Consider the following 19,165-nt stretch of genomic DNA (forward strand, 5'->3'; position numbering starts at 1 on the left):
TGCAGGATGGAGCTGCCAGTGCCTGATCTGGGGAATGAGGGGAGGGGGGCCATGCAGCCTGGGAGGACATGGGGCACACGTGCCCCCAGATCTGCACACAGGGCGAGGCGGGCTGGGGGCATGCTTTTTGGCCACATGGTTCTCGGGCTGGGCGGCAGCAGTAGCGCTATGAGCAGGGCCATGGCGTAGGGCTGCAGGCACCTGAAAATTTGCCATAGCCCCCCCCCCATCCCTGTGTCCACCCCTCCTGGGCCCCCACCCACCCATGCCCCCCAGACAAGCCGCTCGTGGCTCTGTCCTGCACCCACCCTGACTGGGCAGTGCCGGCTCCTGCTCCACTCTCCCCCTCACCGCTGTGCACGTGCCTCTCCCCACCCCTGCTGCAGCCGCTGGAAGCCTGGGGAGGGCCTGGGCTGAGCCAGGGGAGGGGAGGGTCAGAGCCCAGGCGGCTCATCCAGGTGCACAGGGGGACTCCTGCACACACCCCGGCGGTGGCCTGGGGGGCACATGTTCCCCCGATCTGTGCACAGAGCTTGAGGTGCAAAGCCCAGTGTGTAGTGGCAGCCGCCTCTGCCCCATGCACAGATCAGGAGGGCACGTGGCTCCTGGGCCTCCGCCGGGGTGTGTGCAGTGCAGGAGCCCCCCTGCACCCCTGGACAAGCTGCCTGGGCTCTGACCCTCCCCTGGCCCGGCTGGGGCCCGTCCCCTGCCTCACTCCCTCCCTCATCATAGTGTGGTAGGGTGTGGAGTGGAATCACCCCACTCATCTGGCCCAGTCCCAGTGGCAGGGGGCACAGCTGAGCCCAGCTATGTGCGTTCCACTGCTGTCCCACTGCTCCTGGACTGTGTCCTGGCCCTTCTGCATGTGCATCCTGCCACTTCCGATTGTGGAGCCTCTGACAGTCGATTTTAAGTCTGGGTGAGGACTGAGCACACACGCACTTAGCCCCTGCCAGACTAAGATCGACTTAGTCTGGCAGGGGCTAAATTAGGAAATACTTCTGCAATTTTTTTGTTCACTAGGTAGATCATTAAGCCACAGACCAAGTTTTCTACCTTTCTCACTTCTGCTAGCTCTCTATCATTCTCCCTATCCATGGTTTGTATTGTTACTGAAGAATTTGGGCCCACCTTGTAACAACTTAAGATCCAAAACCAGGGGGCAGATCTGATACTTGTAAACACAAGTAGGTAGATAGGGTCTAAATAGCAGTTTGTTTGGGAATTTATCCGGTGTGTATATGCAACTCAACAATATGCAGGCATGAAATTGTATGTGCATTTTTGTACGGGGACCACTGGCTTCTGTTTTAAAATTTGAGGCTAATAAAATGAATTTGCTTTGGTGTTCTGCAACCCAGTGTGGACCTTCAGAAATGCAAATTCAGAAACTGCCTTATGTATTCCAATGTGTCTCTAACTCTCAACATATTTAGAAAAGGTTCCAGGTAGAGTTCTAAAAATAACTGTTTTTTTATTTTTCCATGGAGGGTCTGACAAAATGTTTATTTTGATCCCAAATGAAATGTGGTTTGGGGTTTTATTTTCTGCTGATTCTGAACATTTATGTTTATTATTTGTTAATAAATTCAAAGAAAAGTCACTTCAAATTAGAAAATGTAGAAGTGAAATGAATGGACCCTTTTAAAAGAACTTCAGGTGTTCTCAGAACAACCAAATGGGTAAATCTGGCAAGAATTCCTTAGGTATTTTGGTGTTGTTTGTCTGCATTCTTTTCTGAAAAAAAAATTGCCCACTTCTATTTACAAGTCCTTATTTTCAGTTGTATATTTTATGGCTCCCTCCTTGCAACATTTCATCCCAAACCTTCGTCTGTCCTGCTAGAGAGCAGTCTTAAAGTAGTTCTCTATCAGACCTTAGTTCTGGCAGTGTTTCAGGGGGAACTGCAGCCCCTTTAGCACACATTCAGTTTTAAAAAATAATATCAGATCTCGTGTGTAAATTATCTTTAATAAGTGAGTATCCAAGAATCAGACGTTGGCATATTTGAGCTCTGCGGGTCTTTGTACTAGGTGAAAAAAAAAAGATATTTCTTTAATGAGTCACTCTGCTTTGAACTTTCTCATTTGGGTTTAGTAAGTGATGCTCATGGTACAGATGTTCAGAAGGCCTTAATTTTACACAGCTGTCCATTATTCTGAACACTGTTCCTGAGTAATGATATCACCATTTAATCCGTAACAGGAAAGAAGGTAATAGTCAAATAGTGCATATTAGCCATATGTTTAAGAGGTACTTATGTGGCTGAAAAGGCAAAGGACAATGCTGAACAAGACTGAACCATTACATATTGTGGCAGGTTCTTTGCCTTTAAAAATAATATGCTGCCTACAAATATTCCTGGGTAGCTTATTGTCTTTCAGTGCCTCTGTTGTGAAAAAGCACTCTCCATTCATTTTGCTGGATTCAGCTATTCAGGTGTTGATCCAGCATATATTTGCGTCCCGTGTTTAGCGTGGGAACATAGGGCTCAAGGTGATTGGCTAGTCCCCTACTGTTACAGGAAGTCACATTTTATAATTCCATGTATACAGTTATTAATCTCAGTCTTGAAACTATTAGGTTATTTGTCCCCAGTCTTCCTATTAGAAAGCTGTTCCAGAACTTCACAGTTCTGTTAGAGACCATTTAACTCCTAGGATAAATTTATTCATGGCCAGTTTAGAACTGCTTGCTTTTTTGCCAGCATTATTCATTAAGTTAAGTAGCCGCTCTCTTGTCCTGCCATTTACCCCACTGATGTATTTATAGAAATCAGGTTTCCTCTCAACTTCCATTTTGCTAAGCCAAACAAGCTATGATCTCTTAGTTTTTTCTCCTCAGACAGATTCTCCATTCACCTGATATCTTAAAACAGGGGTCAGCAACATTTTTGGGCACAGTACCAAAAACACCCTCAACCTCAACTTATAAGATGTTGGCGTGCCAGGGTGGACAGCAGCTGAGCTACAAGGGGCCCGATCCTTGTTGTGACAGCGCAGCCCTGACCCCTTCCCTGCCATCCTCCCCGAGGCGTGCGTGTCAAGCAAAATGCCTTCATGTGCCATGCTCTGGCACCCGTGCTGGGAGTTGCCTACCCATATCTTAAAAGCCCTTCTCTGCACCTGTTCCAGTTTGAATGAATCTTTCTTGAACCTGGGTGACCAAAATTATACAGTTTATTCCAGATATAATCTCACAAGTGTCTTGTACCATGGCACTATGACTTCTTGTGTCTCTACTGGAAGTACCTGCTTGATACTGCTTTGCATATTTGCCATCACACTGGTGGCTCATAACTGCCCTTGTTCAACTTGCGCACTCAGGTTTTTCCTCTATCAATACCAAATAATAAATCCCCAGTGTGTAAGACTTTTGGAGCATTTATAGACATGCTCTGGCAGGTGGGGGGTGCTTAATTAGCGCAGCTCTGAGAGCCATGCTAATTCAAGCACCCAGAGCATCATATGTATCAGTGTCCCCGCACTGAAAAATAGTGGGGAGCTTTAAACTAAAGCTTATATACGTCATACTGTTACATTTCATTCCACTTTTATTACTTAAGTTCTTGGGGTCATCTGCTCCTACTTATAGGATATTTTGGTTCTCTGTATTGACAATTTTCTGTCTTCAGCAAATTCTATTGGCACACTGCTTCCATTTTAACTTGAACCAGTACTAACTCTGCTTAGACTTTAGTTAACCATTATCAATCACATGCACAAGATTTACGTTTTTTTTTTAAGTAAGATTCTGTTTTACATACAGCTCATCGCTGCCGCTTCCCCCCCCACCCCGGGCACTAACCCTTGCTCTGGGTCTCGTAGGCTCTGGCCTTGCTCCAGCCCAAGCCTGGTTTGGCAGTGGCAACAGTGTGGCAGTTCCAGCTCCATGACCTGGTCAGAGCTGCCACTGCCACAGCTGCTACCAAGACAGGCTGGAGCTGGAGCAATCACATACTCCATGCCCCAGGCTGGAGCAAGACTGGAGCCAAGATAAGGAGTAGGGGGACAGAGGCTGCTGGGGAGAAGAGGGTGTGAGGGCTCAAGGGCTAGAGGGGTGGTGGTAAGAGGCAGCTGAGGACAGGCACAAGGGAGCAGGCAGAAGGGAGGGCAGGTTGCAGGAGGCAGGCAACAGCAGCAAGCTGGTGAGGGGCAGTGGGCAGGGGTCAAGCTATTTGACCCCTTCTGCTGTCTGTCCCCTCTACCATGTGCCGCCCCTACTCCCTGCCCCCCCTGCCACTGCTTTCCCTGCTGCAGCAGTGAGGGTGGGGGATGAATTTTAGTTGACCCTCCAAAAATTAGATTCTGTACCTGGGAAATTATAACAAATTTATATATTGTCTACGTATAGAAACTAATTGTGCAGGGTCGTCTCAAATTCAGGGTCATCTTGGTCTTGGATTCAAGTAATAACCTTTTGCAGTCATTCCCATGAAAGTCTATTCGTGCCGTCTTTTTGAATAGTCTCACTATTACATAAATGTCTGGATTTTCCAGAATTATCCCAGAAAGAATTGGCTGTGCCCTGTTGATGACAGTGATACAGTAGTACACTCTAAATGCACTAACGTCTAAACACAAAGAGCCATTTTTAAAATAGTTGGATGAAGATGCAGATGAAATCAATGCAAATTAGTGCTTTTGAAAATTTCACAAGAGGTTTTTTTTAGGCACCTAAATACCTTTTAAAATCTAGAGCCTGGCATATTAACCCCAGAACAGTGGTGCAGAGAGCTTTTTATAATAATACACACACAACAAGACTTTGATCTTTCTTCTCTCTTACTCCAGATGTCAAATCCATTAGTGGCTTGACACCAGGGATGACTTGAGCTCCTTGTCTGTTTACTCCTGCCAGCAGGACTAACTCTTTGTAAGCGCTTATGGTTCCATCTCTTGCCTCCGATGTCTTGGAGCAGTCTGGAGCATTGATGAAAGAAAAATTAGCACTGCCCAGACAGCACAAGTGGTAATCAGAGAGAAAGGTTGTGGGAAAGACTCAAATTACTATGGAACTATACTAAGTGACTGGGACAACTAGTTTGATTTTTTTCCTCCTTGATTTCATCTCCAAAATGAACACAAAGAGCCCACAAAGTGAGTTAGAAAAGGCTTAGCTGAAACAATGATGAAGTACCCATATTCCTAAGCCCTGAGGTGAACAAAAAGCAAAAGTTTTACAGGAGCTTCGAACATTTACAAAGTGACTGATTTCTGCTTGGGTCTTTCTCAAGCTGGTTGCGGGCAAAATTATGTATTCCCTTCTTACTTCCCCTGTGGACAAATTGATAGGTGTGCTGTTATAACTTCTTGTAATAGGAAGGAAGGCAAAGTAACCATGATACTTACAGAGCAAGCTCACTTGCCCAGAAGTGAGTTAAAAAGTAATTTTTTTCCTTCTGCTTTTAATACAAGTCACTTCTTCCTGGAACTAAGAAAACATAGGATAACTGGAGCTGTATTACAATGATGGAGTTCTTCTCCATATAGCAACCAGTAAGTGGACTTCTATTCTTGTTTTCCAGCTGAAGAGAGGAAGACACCCAGTGAATCAAACAGCCCTTCTTCATCTTCCTTGTCAGCACTTAGTGATTCTGCCAACAGCAAAGAAGATGCAGATATCGCCCAGAAAAACAAGGGTTCGAACAATCTGGTAGTCATTTCCTTAGTGCCTGGTAGCCAGACCTCATTGAACATAGAAGAGAAGTCAGAGAAAGGTAAAAGAAAGACAGGCTGCCTTTTTGCATACGAGCAAACGGGATAAACTTTGCCATGTATCCTTCTTTTTTCATTTTCAGGCTTTGAATGTGTTTTTTGTAACTTTGTCTGCAAAACAAAGAACATGTTTGAGCGCCATTTGCAAATCCACCTGATCACACGGATGTTCGAGTGTGACGTGTGCCATAAGTTCATGAAGACACCTGAGCAGTTATTGGAGCACAAGAAATGCCACACTGTCCCCACTGGTGGGCTCAAGTAAGGAAAGCAAGTACACAAACTTTTACTGTGTTAAGCACCTCTAATACCACGGGGATAAACTTTGGGGGACATACATTAAAAGGAGTGAGTTGAGATCCTATGATCCAAAGTAAGGCCTATGATCCAGAGTAAGGGGCTGTCATTTATACTTTTATGTAGTTAACACAATCCCAATATCTTTGGCTCTATGTAGTTTATTATTATTTTTATGATAATGATGAAGCTTAGGGTGCCATGTCATGGACCAAGATCCCAACAGAATAGTTGCTGCACAGACTAGATAAAAAAAAACAGTCACTGCCCCCAAAGAGACTGAAACCTTAATATCAGACAAGAGAGGACAGACAGGAGAGTTCAAGGACCCAGCAGCCTAAATTATCTCTATTTTTGGAGGCATCCCAGCAAGGGGAGTTTAGAACTGAGTTTGAAAGCAGTGGCCATAGGAAGCCATAAATGCAAAGGATGGCCATTTCTTTCAGGTAGCTTGTAACCTGGTTTTCAGAAGAAAAAAATAATATAAGAAGTTCAGGCCAAGCATTTACAAAACTCTTCACCCTGAGATCAACAGTGTATAAACTTTTTGTTGAAGTAACAAAACACAAAATATCTTCTTAAAAGTCAACTTTCTCAATTATTCATCAGCCTTTTCAGCACCTAATGCAATGTCAGTCCTCACTGGTAATCATTAAAAATTCTTCCTGTTTTTGTTTCCATACTGGAGTAAAATAATCTCTAAACCCTTCTGTGGGGCTCTCTTTATTTTTGTTTCTCTTCAAATATTTTTTGGAATTGAGAGAAAGTCAAACAGTAGGTCCCTGTTCTATTTTATCTTAATACCTCAAGAAACATCCTTAGTTTGCAGCTGCATCAGTAAATTTTGTAGAGTATTTTGGTTTGGGTTTTCTCCACTGCAGTATTGTTATCATCTCTGGGTATTTTTGTTGATTTGCCTGCTGGAGTATCAAATACCCTGATGCTTTAGTCCTTTTTGCTTCATTATTTATTAAAGTTGTATTCTCTGTAGATGTAACAGGGAAGGTACTGCATGGTTTAGCTACTCACTTACGTACACATATCCTCGAGCCATACAGTACAATATAATTTATAAATTACTGAATAGCCATCAGCCTTAATTACTCTATAAATTATAATGTGACTGGTAAATGAAGGCATCAAAATATCATGATACCCTCCGTCAGAGCAGTATTTTTCTGACCATGTGAATGAATTAATTTGCTTGAAAGGATAATTTTAATAGTACGAGTCAGAGAAAGTCTGTCTTTGGCTGAACTGCAATAGAGAAACCAAGCAGGGGTCACAGAAATGTCCTTAAAATGTAACAGACTGCAGATGTCTACATTAGTTCTCTGTGATGGAACTGCTTGTATTGTATTTCCTGTTCATATTGTAGATAATACAATATTTTGTGCTGTAGTTCAGGGTAGTGCAAGGATTTCAGAATTGTCTCAGGGAAGTCCAGATTTATGTAGGTGTTTCTGTGTCAACCCTGGGCATTAGGTTACTGCATTAAATTGCAACTTGTCCTCTCCTTTCACCATTCTCCCTTTTAAGAACATTTCATTGGTCTTAAGAAATAGGAGTTGTCCTTTAAGAACGTTTTACATAATTCTCAGTTTCTAGAGCACATGTATGGCCTTGGGGCCAAGCAGTGACTGCTGGGGGCTCCCTGCTTGCTCTGTAGTAAGCCAAATAATCTGTATAACATGTTATAATACCCTTGCCCCAAGTCTCTGTTCCAACCACTGCAGGCACTGAGATTGGAAGCAGTTCAACCCAGGGTGAGCGTCAACACATCAGAACTTCTGCAAGTGTCTTCTTTTGCTGCACCAGCACAGGATTTTAGTTTTGACTAAATCTGTGCACTGCACTTTGTGGATTTTTTCCATCAGCCAACTGACTCTTCTATCCAGCTCAATAGATCCATTATTTAGGGTCTCTGTTCAGTTCTGATGTGGTGACTGAATCTGGAGAGAAAATCAGATTTAAAAGTACATAGCTTGCAAGAATGAGATAGTTGTCTTAGACACTTACACTAGTTGCTTATTCTGCTTGGGTGTGATCAGCATTGAAGCTATCCCCTATACCCTGAAAGGTAATGGGAAGACTTTGAAGGCTTCTCAGTCTAGCTCTAGCAGTACAGCTAAGTCATCTCCTTGCCCTTCTTTCAGTTGCTCAAGCTAGAGGCAGATTGAGGGCTGGATCTAATAAAAAGGCCCAAAGAGATCTAAGGATCAAGTAGAATTGTATTTTTCTGCCTCCTGATGACCATTGAGGATTTGGAGAAAGACCAGAAAACTCTTCCATCGTTCTTCCTGTTCCTACCCAGCTCCAGAGCAAAATCTAAGATTCTGATCCAAAGAGGAGTTAGCACCAAGAGAGGTAGGTATGTGTGATGTCTTGACATCTGCTCCCTTGCTCTGGTACTGTTAATTGCTTTAGCATCCTCTGTGCAGGGCTGCCTCTTTGGATCAGAGTGCTTTTAAAAATCAAAAATTATTGTTGCTACACTCAGTCTGTCCTTTTCCTAGTTGTTATTCTCTCTATGTTTTAAGTGTCTCTTGGTAACCATCTAGATAAAAATTAAAGCTGTGTATATCTCCTAGACCATTTGTGGCAAATGGACACAAGTCTAGGGAAGAGATGATCTCTGCTCAGAGGTTATCTTAAATGCTAAAGTACAAATGTTAGGTAGCCAGACAGTGAAAGCAGATCAACACAAACTGGTGAGAGCTGTAAGGGTACAATCTGGAGCCCTAGTAATACCTTTACTTAATATTACTTTTTTTTTTTAGCTTGGCAGCCAGGTCAAGAGCAGAATGGTTCTATAATCTTTGTTTTAAATAATCAGCGCCTCCACATGCAGATGTCTTTTCCAGTCTGCTTTCAACTCCAGTCCCATACTAAATAGTCAAAATTGACCCCCTTTCTATATTTTGGTATTATGGATGGAGAAATTAACCTTAAGATACAAGTTTAGCTTGGGTTTTCTCCCAGATGAGGACTATCTAAGGATTTCTCTTTCCAGACTCCTCTGCCAAGAGTCTAGTGTAGACCCTCCTCTTTCTTTCTCTGGGGACCCATTCCCATTGATTACTCCCATTATTGTGGAGTAATCAGCAAGTTCCTCTAGTGGATTCTGCCAACTCACTAAAGATTCCCAAACAACATCAACATCTGGCATCAGGGTGCATTACTGGCAGGCAAACCATGCCAGCCTGTTACACCCACCTCTGCTGAGTTGGTATGACTAGTTCACCCCTCAGAAATGAGTCTCTCTGCCGGCTATACTCAGAGAAGAAAATGTACTTACCAGAAATTGTAGTTCTTTGCACAGATTGTTATAAACCCATCTCCCAACCCCACTTCTCTTCTGATCTTTATATCAGAGATGTTAAGGGAAGAGCTTGGGCCTCTGGCAACTTACTTAAACCAGTTGCCCAAAAAGAGCTTGTGTCCAGTGCCAGTGGTTACTAACTTCACCACAGTTTGTGCTGAGCTTTGACTTCAGTTCCAAGATAGCAGGGTAATACAGTCATCTGGGAAAAGACCAGTTATTGGCGAACAGAATATTACTCAGTGGACAGGAAATCTTTCCAGCAGACTATTTGCTGCTGTTTCTTTCAAGTGTATTCCAAGTTTATCCTTGAAAGGATTTCCCAGCATTCTCCTTCTGTTTGTGTTTTGCGTGGCATAGCACAAGTTTATTCTTTCTTTACGTAAGTGGACACTGTTATGCATAGCTGCACAAACTTGCTTTCCAGCAAGAAGTGGCCTGAAATTAAAATAAGCTTCCTCACACACAACCAGTCTGTCTGCTCTACACGTGTCTCTGCTGTAAATTCACATCCAGCATTTCTGTGTATTAAATTTCCTGGGTAGACGAGTCATTAGATTAGGTGCATACAGCCATGAGTGGTGTCAAGATTTTCCTAGGAATAAGTTTATAATGTATCAGCACACTTACGTTTTTGTAGAGCCAAATGATAAGATGAGCTAAATATGCTACAAAGTGCTGAAAAATCATGGTTTTGCCCATAGTTATAGTAAAAAGGGGTTAAAATAAACCAGAACCATTCATGCATTAAAAAGGGTGGAGGAAAGTTTGAAGAAAGAATTATCTTCAGAACTTGAATGTTTGCCTTTTCCTGGGTCTTGTTGTTTTGCTAGGTGCCCGTTCTGCATTTACTCCACCAACCGCCCTGCAGCAATGGAATGCCATCTGAAGACCCACTACAAGATGGAGTACAAGTGTCGGATTTGCCAGACAGTGAAAGCAAATCAGCTGGAGCTGGAAATGCACATCCGGGAACATCGCCTCGGCAACCATTACAAGTGTGACCAGTGTGGTTATCTGTCAAAGACCGCCAACAAGCTAATAGAGCACGTACGTGTCCACACCGGTGAGCGCCCTTTTCACTGTGACCAGTGCAGCTACAGCTGCAAACGCAAAGACAATCTCAACTTGCACAAGAAACTGAAGCATGCTCCACGTCAGACTTTCAGCTGCGACGAGTGCCTGTTCAAGACTACCCACCCTTTTGTCTTCAGCCGCCACGTGAAGAAGCACCAGAATGGGGACTGTGCCGAAGAGGAGAAGAAGGGCCAGTATTCAAACTCCAAGGAAGCCAGCCCTCTTCTCACAGTCAATAGCTCCAGAAACCTCTTGTCACCCCTCTCAGTCATGTCTGCCTCCCAGGCTCTGCAAACAGTGGCCATGTCAGCTGCACACAGCAGCGGTGGAGAGCCAAACTTGGCAGTCAAGGCCTTGGCCATAAACGGCACTTCTCTGTGCTTGGATAAATATTGGAATTCTGATTTTGCCCACCTCATTCCCTTAACAATGTTCTTCCCCAAGAACCACTTTGATGTCACATTCCATCCACCCAGACCTCAGACTGCACCTGCAGGTGCCACCTCGCCGAAACACTCCTTCCTCGCCTACCTTGGACTAACAGAAAGGGCAGAAACTGTCTGAAGACAGTTACATTCTGTACCAAAAATACCCCAACAAACCCAGCAGGTATACATTGCTGCAAAATATAGACCGAAGAGGTATGAACACTTGTACTATATATCATTAGTAAGGTTTAGAAAATGGCTCTGTGTGTATACTTATTGCATTGACATGAAAGCTGCTTTATTAAATCTTCAGAGAGGCAACCTACTGCATATTTCTACCTTCAGAGGCATGTTCCCAGTACTCTTATCTAAAAAACTATTTTGTCTTGTTAAACTGAACAAGAGTGTCCTTAACGGCAATCAGCACTTGTAAAATTACATGTTGATGCATTTTATTTTTGGTGTGTGAGAGAGAGAGAGAGAGAGAGAATGAGTGTGAGAAAGTCTGTTGTGTGCCATGACATTGCTTTTGCACATCCTTTGTATCTGGCTAATTTAATAATTATTAAAATGTTCCCTTTTTCCATACTTGCCCCCTTTTCCTTCTGCCTCTTCCCAGAACTCTGTAGGGTTGTGGAGAGAGCAATGCTTGGTTCAGTGAGGATTGATATATTATTTCAGTGCTGCGTGCAGTTTCCCATTGCATACTTTGTGCCTTGTCCTCAGATCATCCATTGTAAAGATTTGGGGATGAAGGTGGAACAGATCTGGAGGAAATTACTTTCAGCACTGTAAGATGAGAGTATGAAAATGAAATGTGTGTGTATACACACATAGGGCCAGTTCCTTAACTGTTACACTGGTGTAACAAAGCTCAGGGTCTGGTCCATGCATCTTTTGTTTTAAAAGGGCATATAAATAAATATATATAATACATATATACACACAGACTCACACACACACGCTGTATTAATACAGTGGATACCTTTAGTTTGCAGGAACAACTTGCATAACTAGAATTCTATGGTGGTTAAATCCAGCAAAGGGGATTAAAAATGGGGGGTATGGTAAATTCTGGGTATAAATGCTCAGACTAAAAAAAAAAAGGCAGTTTTGCACAGTGCTTTAGTCTTGCACTAGTTTGTTTCTCACTTGCGAAAAAAAAGAAGAAAAATGTTTCTTCTGTAGGATGAAGTAATATCAGACTATATATTTGAAGAGGTACCGGCAGTTTCTTTGAAATATAAAGCTATGAAAAGGTGCTGTTTAATCAGACAGATCTCCTTTTTTATATATATCCTCTATTTCAATTGTACTTGCAGATTCCATGGTCCTACCAATATTATCCTTCATGTTATTTAGTAATACTTTATTCCCTTTTGTTAAAAGCTGATAGAGTGTACACTGCTAGAAGGCTAACTTTATACTTATTTAATGCTCTTACTTTGTGGTCATTAAAATGACAACTTTATATGTAGCACTTTATTGCAGTAAGAAGCAAACGCGGATTGGTTGCAGAACCTTTGTTAATCTTGAAATGCAAGCAACGATCTTAAAAGAAGAAAAAGTCTTGGCGGAATGTTAATAGATTTGTATTTCTTAAGACAACGTAATTTCTAGTGCAAAACAAGGAGAAAGGTCATGAGTAAAAGATGTTTTTTCTTGAAAATGGAAGTTATAAAAAAATACAAAAATCTTTAAAATGTACTCATCGCTTAGGGTCATTCGACATACAGGAATGCTTTCATATTGTGTTTTGTTGTGTTCCATCTTGGAATTGGGTCGGGTTCTTTATGTTCCATCAGGTATACAGAGTTCTGACTAGTTTTCCTCAGGGTGCCTCCCAACTAAGCCATTAAGAAAGGTTGCCCAAATTGGATTTATTTTGGTACCCTCATATTATTCCCTCCCTTGAAAGCATTCTTTATCTTGTATACATTTTAAGGGTCTTAATTCAAAGTCCATTGGAGTTAATGAGTAGAGGCCTATCAACTTCAGTGGACTGTGGACTTTGTATCTGATTGATTGGTTATGACAGTATCAAAATTAAGCCCTAATTCAAGAAGGCATGCTTATGAAGAAAGGGACATTAGCCATATTCTTCACTGTAACATGCTTAACTTCCATTGTGCTTAAAATTCAGCTTGTATGAAAGCCTTTTCCTAAATGATGATTTAAAAGGACGTGAAAACTTACAACTAAGCTTAAAGGATTTAATACTGTTCCAATGCACTGTTCCAGGCCAACCATTTCCTATTGTCATTAGAAAACTGTCCTCTGAAGTCTTGTGAAGGAAATACTCCCCTGTGCACCAATGTTAAGATACTGGAAGCTGTTTACTGTGCAGAAACACAGAGGAGAGCCTAAACTATGAGCTGCTTGTACCGTAACAGTTTTAAAATAACAATGACAAGATTTCCTATCCAATTAAGCTCCAGCAGATAGGTTGTCCTAATGAGCATGTTGCTATTCTAGCTGAGCTATTAAGAAAAGTCACCTATTCCAAATCCTGTAGAAATCTCTTGATAGTTAATGCACTCAACTCAGGGTCCTGTTTATCATTCTTTACCCCTTCAGAACGTCCATCAACTTCATCAGTAGTATTAACAGAATAGAAAATGCTGGAGCTGAGCTCTCTAGTAGTAGGTCATTCAAACTAACAACTGTTACAAACTGAGTAACCTTTAGCATACGAATTAGGCAAACAGGAGTTCAGCAGATACATTTGCAGGGTTTGAGCCCATTCTATTACGGAAAGCATCCTTTAAACACAAAAAGAACATTTGAGCACCAACAGAGAAACTACAGATGTGTAGGAGAAAAGAAGCTGCAATATAAACCAAACTGCAAAATAAACAGGGCTGGGACGTCCAAGAATGAGTGTTATGGAACTGTCAACATATTAATGCCACGTGTTTAACAAATCTTCACTCTACCTGTATTCAAGTGACACAGTAATGTTTAATGGCAATTTTGTTTAGCACTTTGGAAAGAGACATTTAATTCTTTCTGGTAAGTTATACAAGTTTTCAGAGTGAGGAAAGGTGTGTTTGGAGGTTTTTATTTTTTTAAGAAAAATAGACAGTATTTATCAGAGCCCTTGCGTGTACAATACCGGGTGAGCAGTTCAAGGCTAAAGAAAGGAATGTTCTCTATAGACAGCCCTTACCTATTAAAAACTAACAGTTCTGATAATTCCCATCACCATTCTGCTAATTTCATACTTGTTTTCACTATGCATTCTTTAATGAAGTTTGACTTGTTTTTTCCATCCAATAATTCATTTAAAGTTCTCAGCACTTTCTTTCTTACTCTTTATTTTTTTACATGTTGTATTATGTTCAAATATCACTCTGTCAAGGTTTGTGTACATTAATAAAATTTGTATTGTATAAAGCTTTTTGCATTATAAGGCTGTACAGGGTCATTTTGACAGTAACTGGTATATTCCTTTGCATCTTATGTTGCATTGCCAATTTCTAGTGTATCCAGTTTGGAAGTACAATATACTCTAATTAAAAAGGTTGGCTAAACTCTGGTTTCTTTTTTGTTTGTTTGTTTGTTTGTTTTGTTTTTTCTCTTCTATTCCTTTCTTAACCAATTAATGTTTAAGGATTTTTTTTTTAATATACTGGTAGGAAAAGTATTTTGCAAAAGAAGTAACAAATCCAAAAGAAAAGGTAAGGAAAACATTCTCTTCCATTTTAGCCATTAATAAGCTTTGCGTGTTTGTTACAGTTTCTATTTTTATTAATCTATTTATTAATCATTTATTTTTTTAAGTATTAAAATACAAAGAGGCTTCCTCCTTGCATAGTTGGCCTCCTGCCATGTGGCCTTTTATTATAATCTCACAAGCAAAGCAGCATGGGAACTGCTCAGTAATTGAATGGAAGACCCCTGAGGAGCACGTCTACACTACCTGAAATGATGTTGAGCTGTCTTTCCTTTTATTGGGTAATGAGCCAATACCCCATTATGCTTTTAAGGGGTGCAGTCTTGTGACTGGAAGTGCTAACTTTCAGATGAGATATGAAAGGGCTTGACCTTTTTGAGTCATTGTTCTCACATGGCAATATCAGAGAGCAAAGATGTAATCCTTGCTTTGTAGCCACATTTAGCTTCATTCCAAAAAGTCCCACTTAATTTTTAAATACAGAAGCACTTCCCAGTCCTTTTTGCACTACATCTCCACTTCTGCTCTATGCCCTTCAGCAGTGACTGAATTTCTATGGGTCCCCTGACCCTACTCCTACCCAAATGGGGTCACAACCCATAGTTTGGGAATTGTGGTGTTCTTTTTTTCCTGCTAGAAATAACACTGAGTAATACTGAGTACCATTAAGTAGTAGCCAATTTCTACCACAGATACAGCTTTATTTTAATACATGTTTCCAGTGATTCAAAAATTGACTATATTGTATGTGACGTTACAAAGAATGTGAAACGTATCAAGACCCTTCGGTATGATGGTGATGTATGCATGAAAACAGTATTGTCACAACCACACCTTTATGATAAAAGGGTAGCCCTATATCTGTGTGGAAGTGTGAACAATTATGTATAATTGGTTATGGGTAAACTATAAGGAAACAGTGCGAGTGAGAGGAAGATTAGATCAACGTAAGTTATCATAATGGTTCCTTCTCATCTTAAAATCTATGAAATTCTGCTATCCATCCAGATTTTACCATCCTTATTCAGACTGAATGGTACCTTAGGACTTGAGGCACAAAAGGATTTGGGTGTTGCAGTGCCTAAGATTTAGACACATGGTCCCTGGTGTGGAGTCCATAGACCTAAGCTGTGTGTCTAGTCTCCACATACAAGTGGAATTTTCTTTCATACAATGCAGTGCATATGCCTTGTCAACATCTTGTAAAGATCAACATTTGTTTAATAAAAGGCTAATGTAATTAAGACATTTAAATCTACAGGAGATATGAAGAGGAAAGAAACGTCGATGTTGGTCCAAGGTCAGACACAAATTAACAAGAGTCATATTGGTCAGAGTCATGGTTATCAAAATAATAGAAGCTTGACTTTAAAATGAAGTTAGAGCAGAATACTGACACACTGATAAAGTAACCATTATTGGTTCCATGTAAGTATCCTTAATATACCAACGTTAATCTAATAAATGATCTTGCACATTGCAATCTTTGGTGCAGATCAAGACAGCTAAACTTCAAATCATCTGGAAAAATTCTGCTTTTATTCTTATATATACGAACCTTTAGGCACCTCCCACCAGCCTGTTTTTATGAACCTGAGGATGATTTATCACACTTGTCCATCAGTCTGTATGGACAAAGGGTACTTCTGCTTCTGATGCTCTGAAAGTAGCATAATCAGTTATGTTTAAGGAGAGATTGTCTCAGTCCCTTCATTGCAGCTGTTCCTACGGCAGAAGAAAAGTAAAGTCATATTTGCTTTATGCTTTGAGTTATACAATACTAATGCACACAAATTGGCAAAAAGATGGAAGATAAGCTGCTTACTGGCCATCTTCTGAAATATTTCCCATAAATCTTACCTGAGATCATTCCACTTAAGCCTCATCCCTTCTTCCATATATATGGTTTGGGCTACATCCTCAGCTTATGTTCTGGTGAAGTCAACTGAGCTCTGATAACTTATGGAGAACCTGGAGCTAAATCCACAGAACAGCTTAAGCATTTCAGTGGCATGCTTTGAAGTCTAAGTTAGCACCCAAGCCTGCTGTGTAATGCCTAGAGAAAGTCAGACACTTAAGACTGGGATTCATATAAGCCATCGTGCTGACTGGGAAGCTGCCTAAGGCAGTGGTCAGCAATGTGCCAGATCTGGTCTACAAAGAGCTTGGTTACAACTCACAAAGATGTGATTAGGTAACGGGTGCCAATTTAAAGCGGATGCAGTCAAGTGGCCATTTAAAGCTGCCCATTCTGTGCCCTCACAGCTGATTTTGCTATTTCCAAACGATGTTCACCATGGCTGCCAGTAAGTGGAAGAGGGTACAGAGCAGGGAGGAGATTGGAGCAGCATGGGATCAGGGGCAAGAGATCAGCAACCTGCTGTATCAACTGAGCCACAAGTACCTGGCCCACTGTGCTAAAAGGTTGCCAGCCCTTAGCCTAAGATAACCAACAGGAAATGCTGAAAGAGGGATAATGCTTTCAGTATGTGCCTCTAGGACTTAAGCAAATGAGGTTCTTTGGGTAAATCTGATATCTTTTATTAGACCATAGTTGGAAAAAGTCTTTGCAAGCTTTTGGGTGCAATTACCCTTCATCAGGCAGAGGAAGTGTCTGCAGTTAGTCTGTGCTTTACCTGGATGGAGTAGTAAAGCAGCCAGAGGCCCTGAGCCATAGAGAGGCACCTATATCTAAAACAGGATTCACAACCCTTACCCACTTCCACATGAACTACTTCAACATTCATTGAAGCAGCAACTGGAACACAGGTCTCTCATTTTCAGAGCTGTACCACCAAAGTCATAGAGATATTCTGTCCCTTTATTTTCTTAAATGAATATTTAACTTTTAGGCAAAGTACAACTGCTCCAAGAGGAGGAAGCCAAGTGTGAGGGAGGGGAAGAGGGCTGAAGGATATGTATTTGGACCTGGGTGCCTGCAGGGGCACTTAGGGCACAGAGAGAAGCGCAGCTCCCCACTGTACCTCGGAACAATCTGCAGGAAGCATTCTGAGTTACAGTGATCCCCTGGACCAAACACAAGTTCACTGTTTGTGCCAAGGCAGAGGGGAACCGAGCTGTGGGGGGAGCCAGCTTCCCCTAGCAATGCCCCTGCTCCCTGCCAGCCCTGGCTGTTTTCAGAATGGGAGGAGGGCAGCAGGGGCAGCTCGTTCTAGGGGTTCCCCAGCTGGGGCTGGGGTGAATTGGAAAACCTCGCTTCTCCCCAATTCACCCACTCCACCCTCCAGCAGGGGCTGAAACACCCCCGAACCAAACTCCCTCCGCACCCTTTCCTCCCTTCCATTCTGAAAACAGCTCAGAGTCTGGCAGGCAGGCAGCCAAGTTACAGAAGACACTGTTTTGAAACGTCTTCATCTGACCCTCATGCAATGAGGGCTCAACATTTTTGCCCAATCAGCCATTTTTAAGCAGTCTACAGCCATGTACTTGTGTTTGGTCACAGCTATAAACCACTTTCTGTGGCCAGGTGGGGCAAAAGTTATCACTTCTGTCTGTGCCCATTGATAGGACTTGGGCGCCCAAGTCCTTTTATGAACCTGGCCTTGTTCCTTTGTATGAATGTGTAAAATTGCCTTGGCCATTTTTGACATATTAACTAAAATGCAACATTTAGTTCCTTATAATAATAATAATGGGACTGAGCTAATCATCCAGCCCCAGATTTCCACGCACTCAACTTTGGGACAAAAAGATTCTGCAAGTGACCAAACAAGCAGCCTAAAAGCCCTGTAAAGTTCTTAGAAGCTTTAAACATTTGTATTGGGATAATTTTTTACAAATTTTCCACTTGTGCACTGGTAAAATCTCCATCACCAGGAACTCAACAGTCCAGCACTCCAATTAAGATATTCAAAACATTGCAAAAAACTACCTGCTTTTTTTTATATCCCTTCCTATACTGATGTTCAGTATAAAAAAAGATTGCTGTTATATAGGTATTAAGTATGCATAGCTGTATTCTACATTAGACACATAATGGTTTAAAAATATCAATTTTGTTCCTGGTGAACAGATGTCCACATTACTATAACTGCCATCATATTTAGTGCTAATTAGCACACTTGTTGACAAGTCTCAGCAGGGAGGTTAAAGACTGGCAGTGAAATTAAGCTACCCTCTCACCCTATAAATAGTCCCTTCAGGTCAGAGCTAAAGAACAATACGCAGAAGCCTGCACAGCCTCTTCCAGACTATGGGCTAATAAAAGATTGGCAGCAAAATGTTAAGTGACTAGTGAGGTTTGAGGAGCCTTCATTTTTGAGTGTCTAGCATGAGCCTCTCTGTACAGAAGCCTACTTTTAGAAAGTGCTGAGCAATCATCCTTGAAAAATCAGGCTCTGATACGGTGGCCCAAGTTGGTTGCTCTCCTCCAGGGCTTTCAATTACTACTGAAATCCGGTTTTTTTGTTTTTGTTTGTTTTGGGGTTTTTTGTTGTTTTTTTTAAAGAAAGGGAAATTGTTTACCCCACACACTTTCTGGCCATCTCATAACAACATCTTGCAGAGCTGATTTCATACCCCCTAGAAACTGTCTGGAAGTCATTTTTCAATGTTTTAGAACCAGAAATTTAGGGTTGGAAGAGACCTGAGGAGCTCATCTAATCCAACCCCCTGCTCAAAGCAGGAC

At 41.7% G+C, this 19,165-nt stretch overlaps 2 protein-coding genes across 4 annotated transcripts in view; one reads left to right on the plus strand and one right to left on the minus strand.

The window, feature by feature from the left end:
• The window catches only part of ZNF827 (zinc finger protein 827), a 165,888-nt gene extending 151,514 nt beyond the window's left edge, over positions 1 to 14,374 (plus strand). The window contains exons 13-15 of the mRNA XM_025204324.1: positions 5,528 to 5,719; positions 5,801 to 5,978; positions 10,170 to 14,374. Of these exons, the coding sequence (XP_025060109.1) occupies positions 5,528 to 5,719; positions 5,801 to 5,978; positions 10,170 to 10,977 (1,178 nt within the window). The 3' untranslated portion in view covers positions 10,978 to 14,374. The remainder of the gene's footprint in view (positions 1 to 5,527; positions 5,720 to 5,800; positions 5,979 to 10,169) is intronic.
• Positions 14,375 to 14,460: 86 nt separating this feature from the next.
• MMAA (methylmalonic aciduria (cobalamin deficiency) cblA type) overlaps positions 14,461 to 19,165 on the minus strand; it is a 39,740-nt gene continuing 35,035 nt past the window's right edge. For all 3 annotated transcript variants that reach the window (XM_006023719.3, XM_014520017.2, XM_025204323.1), the window contains exon 12: positions 14,461 to 16,242. The gene's annotated coding sequence lies outside the window, so the exon portion shown is untranslated. The remainder of the gene's footprint in view (positions 16,243 to 19,165) is intronic.

Source organism: Alligator sinensis, unplaced genomic scaffold (genome assembly GCF_000455745.1).
Source record: "Alligator sinensis unplaced genomic scaffold, ASM45574v1 scaffold169_2, whole genome shotgun sequence".
In the NCBI taxonomy this organism is placed as follows: domain Eukaryota; kingdom Metazoa; phylum Chordata; order Crocodylia; family Alligatoridae; genus Alligator; species Alligator sinensis.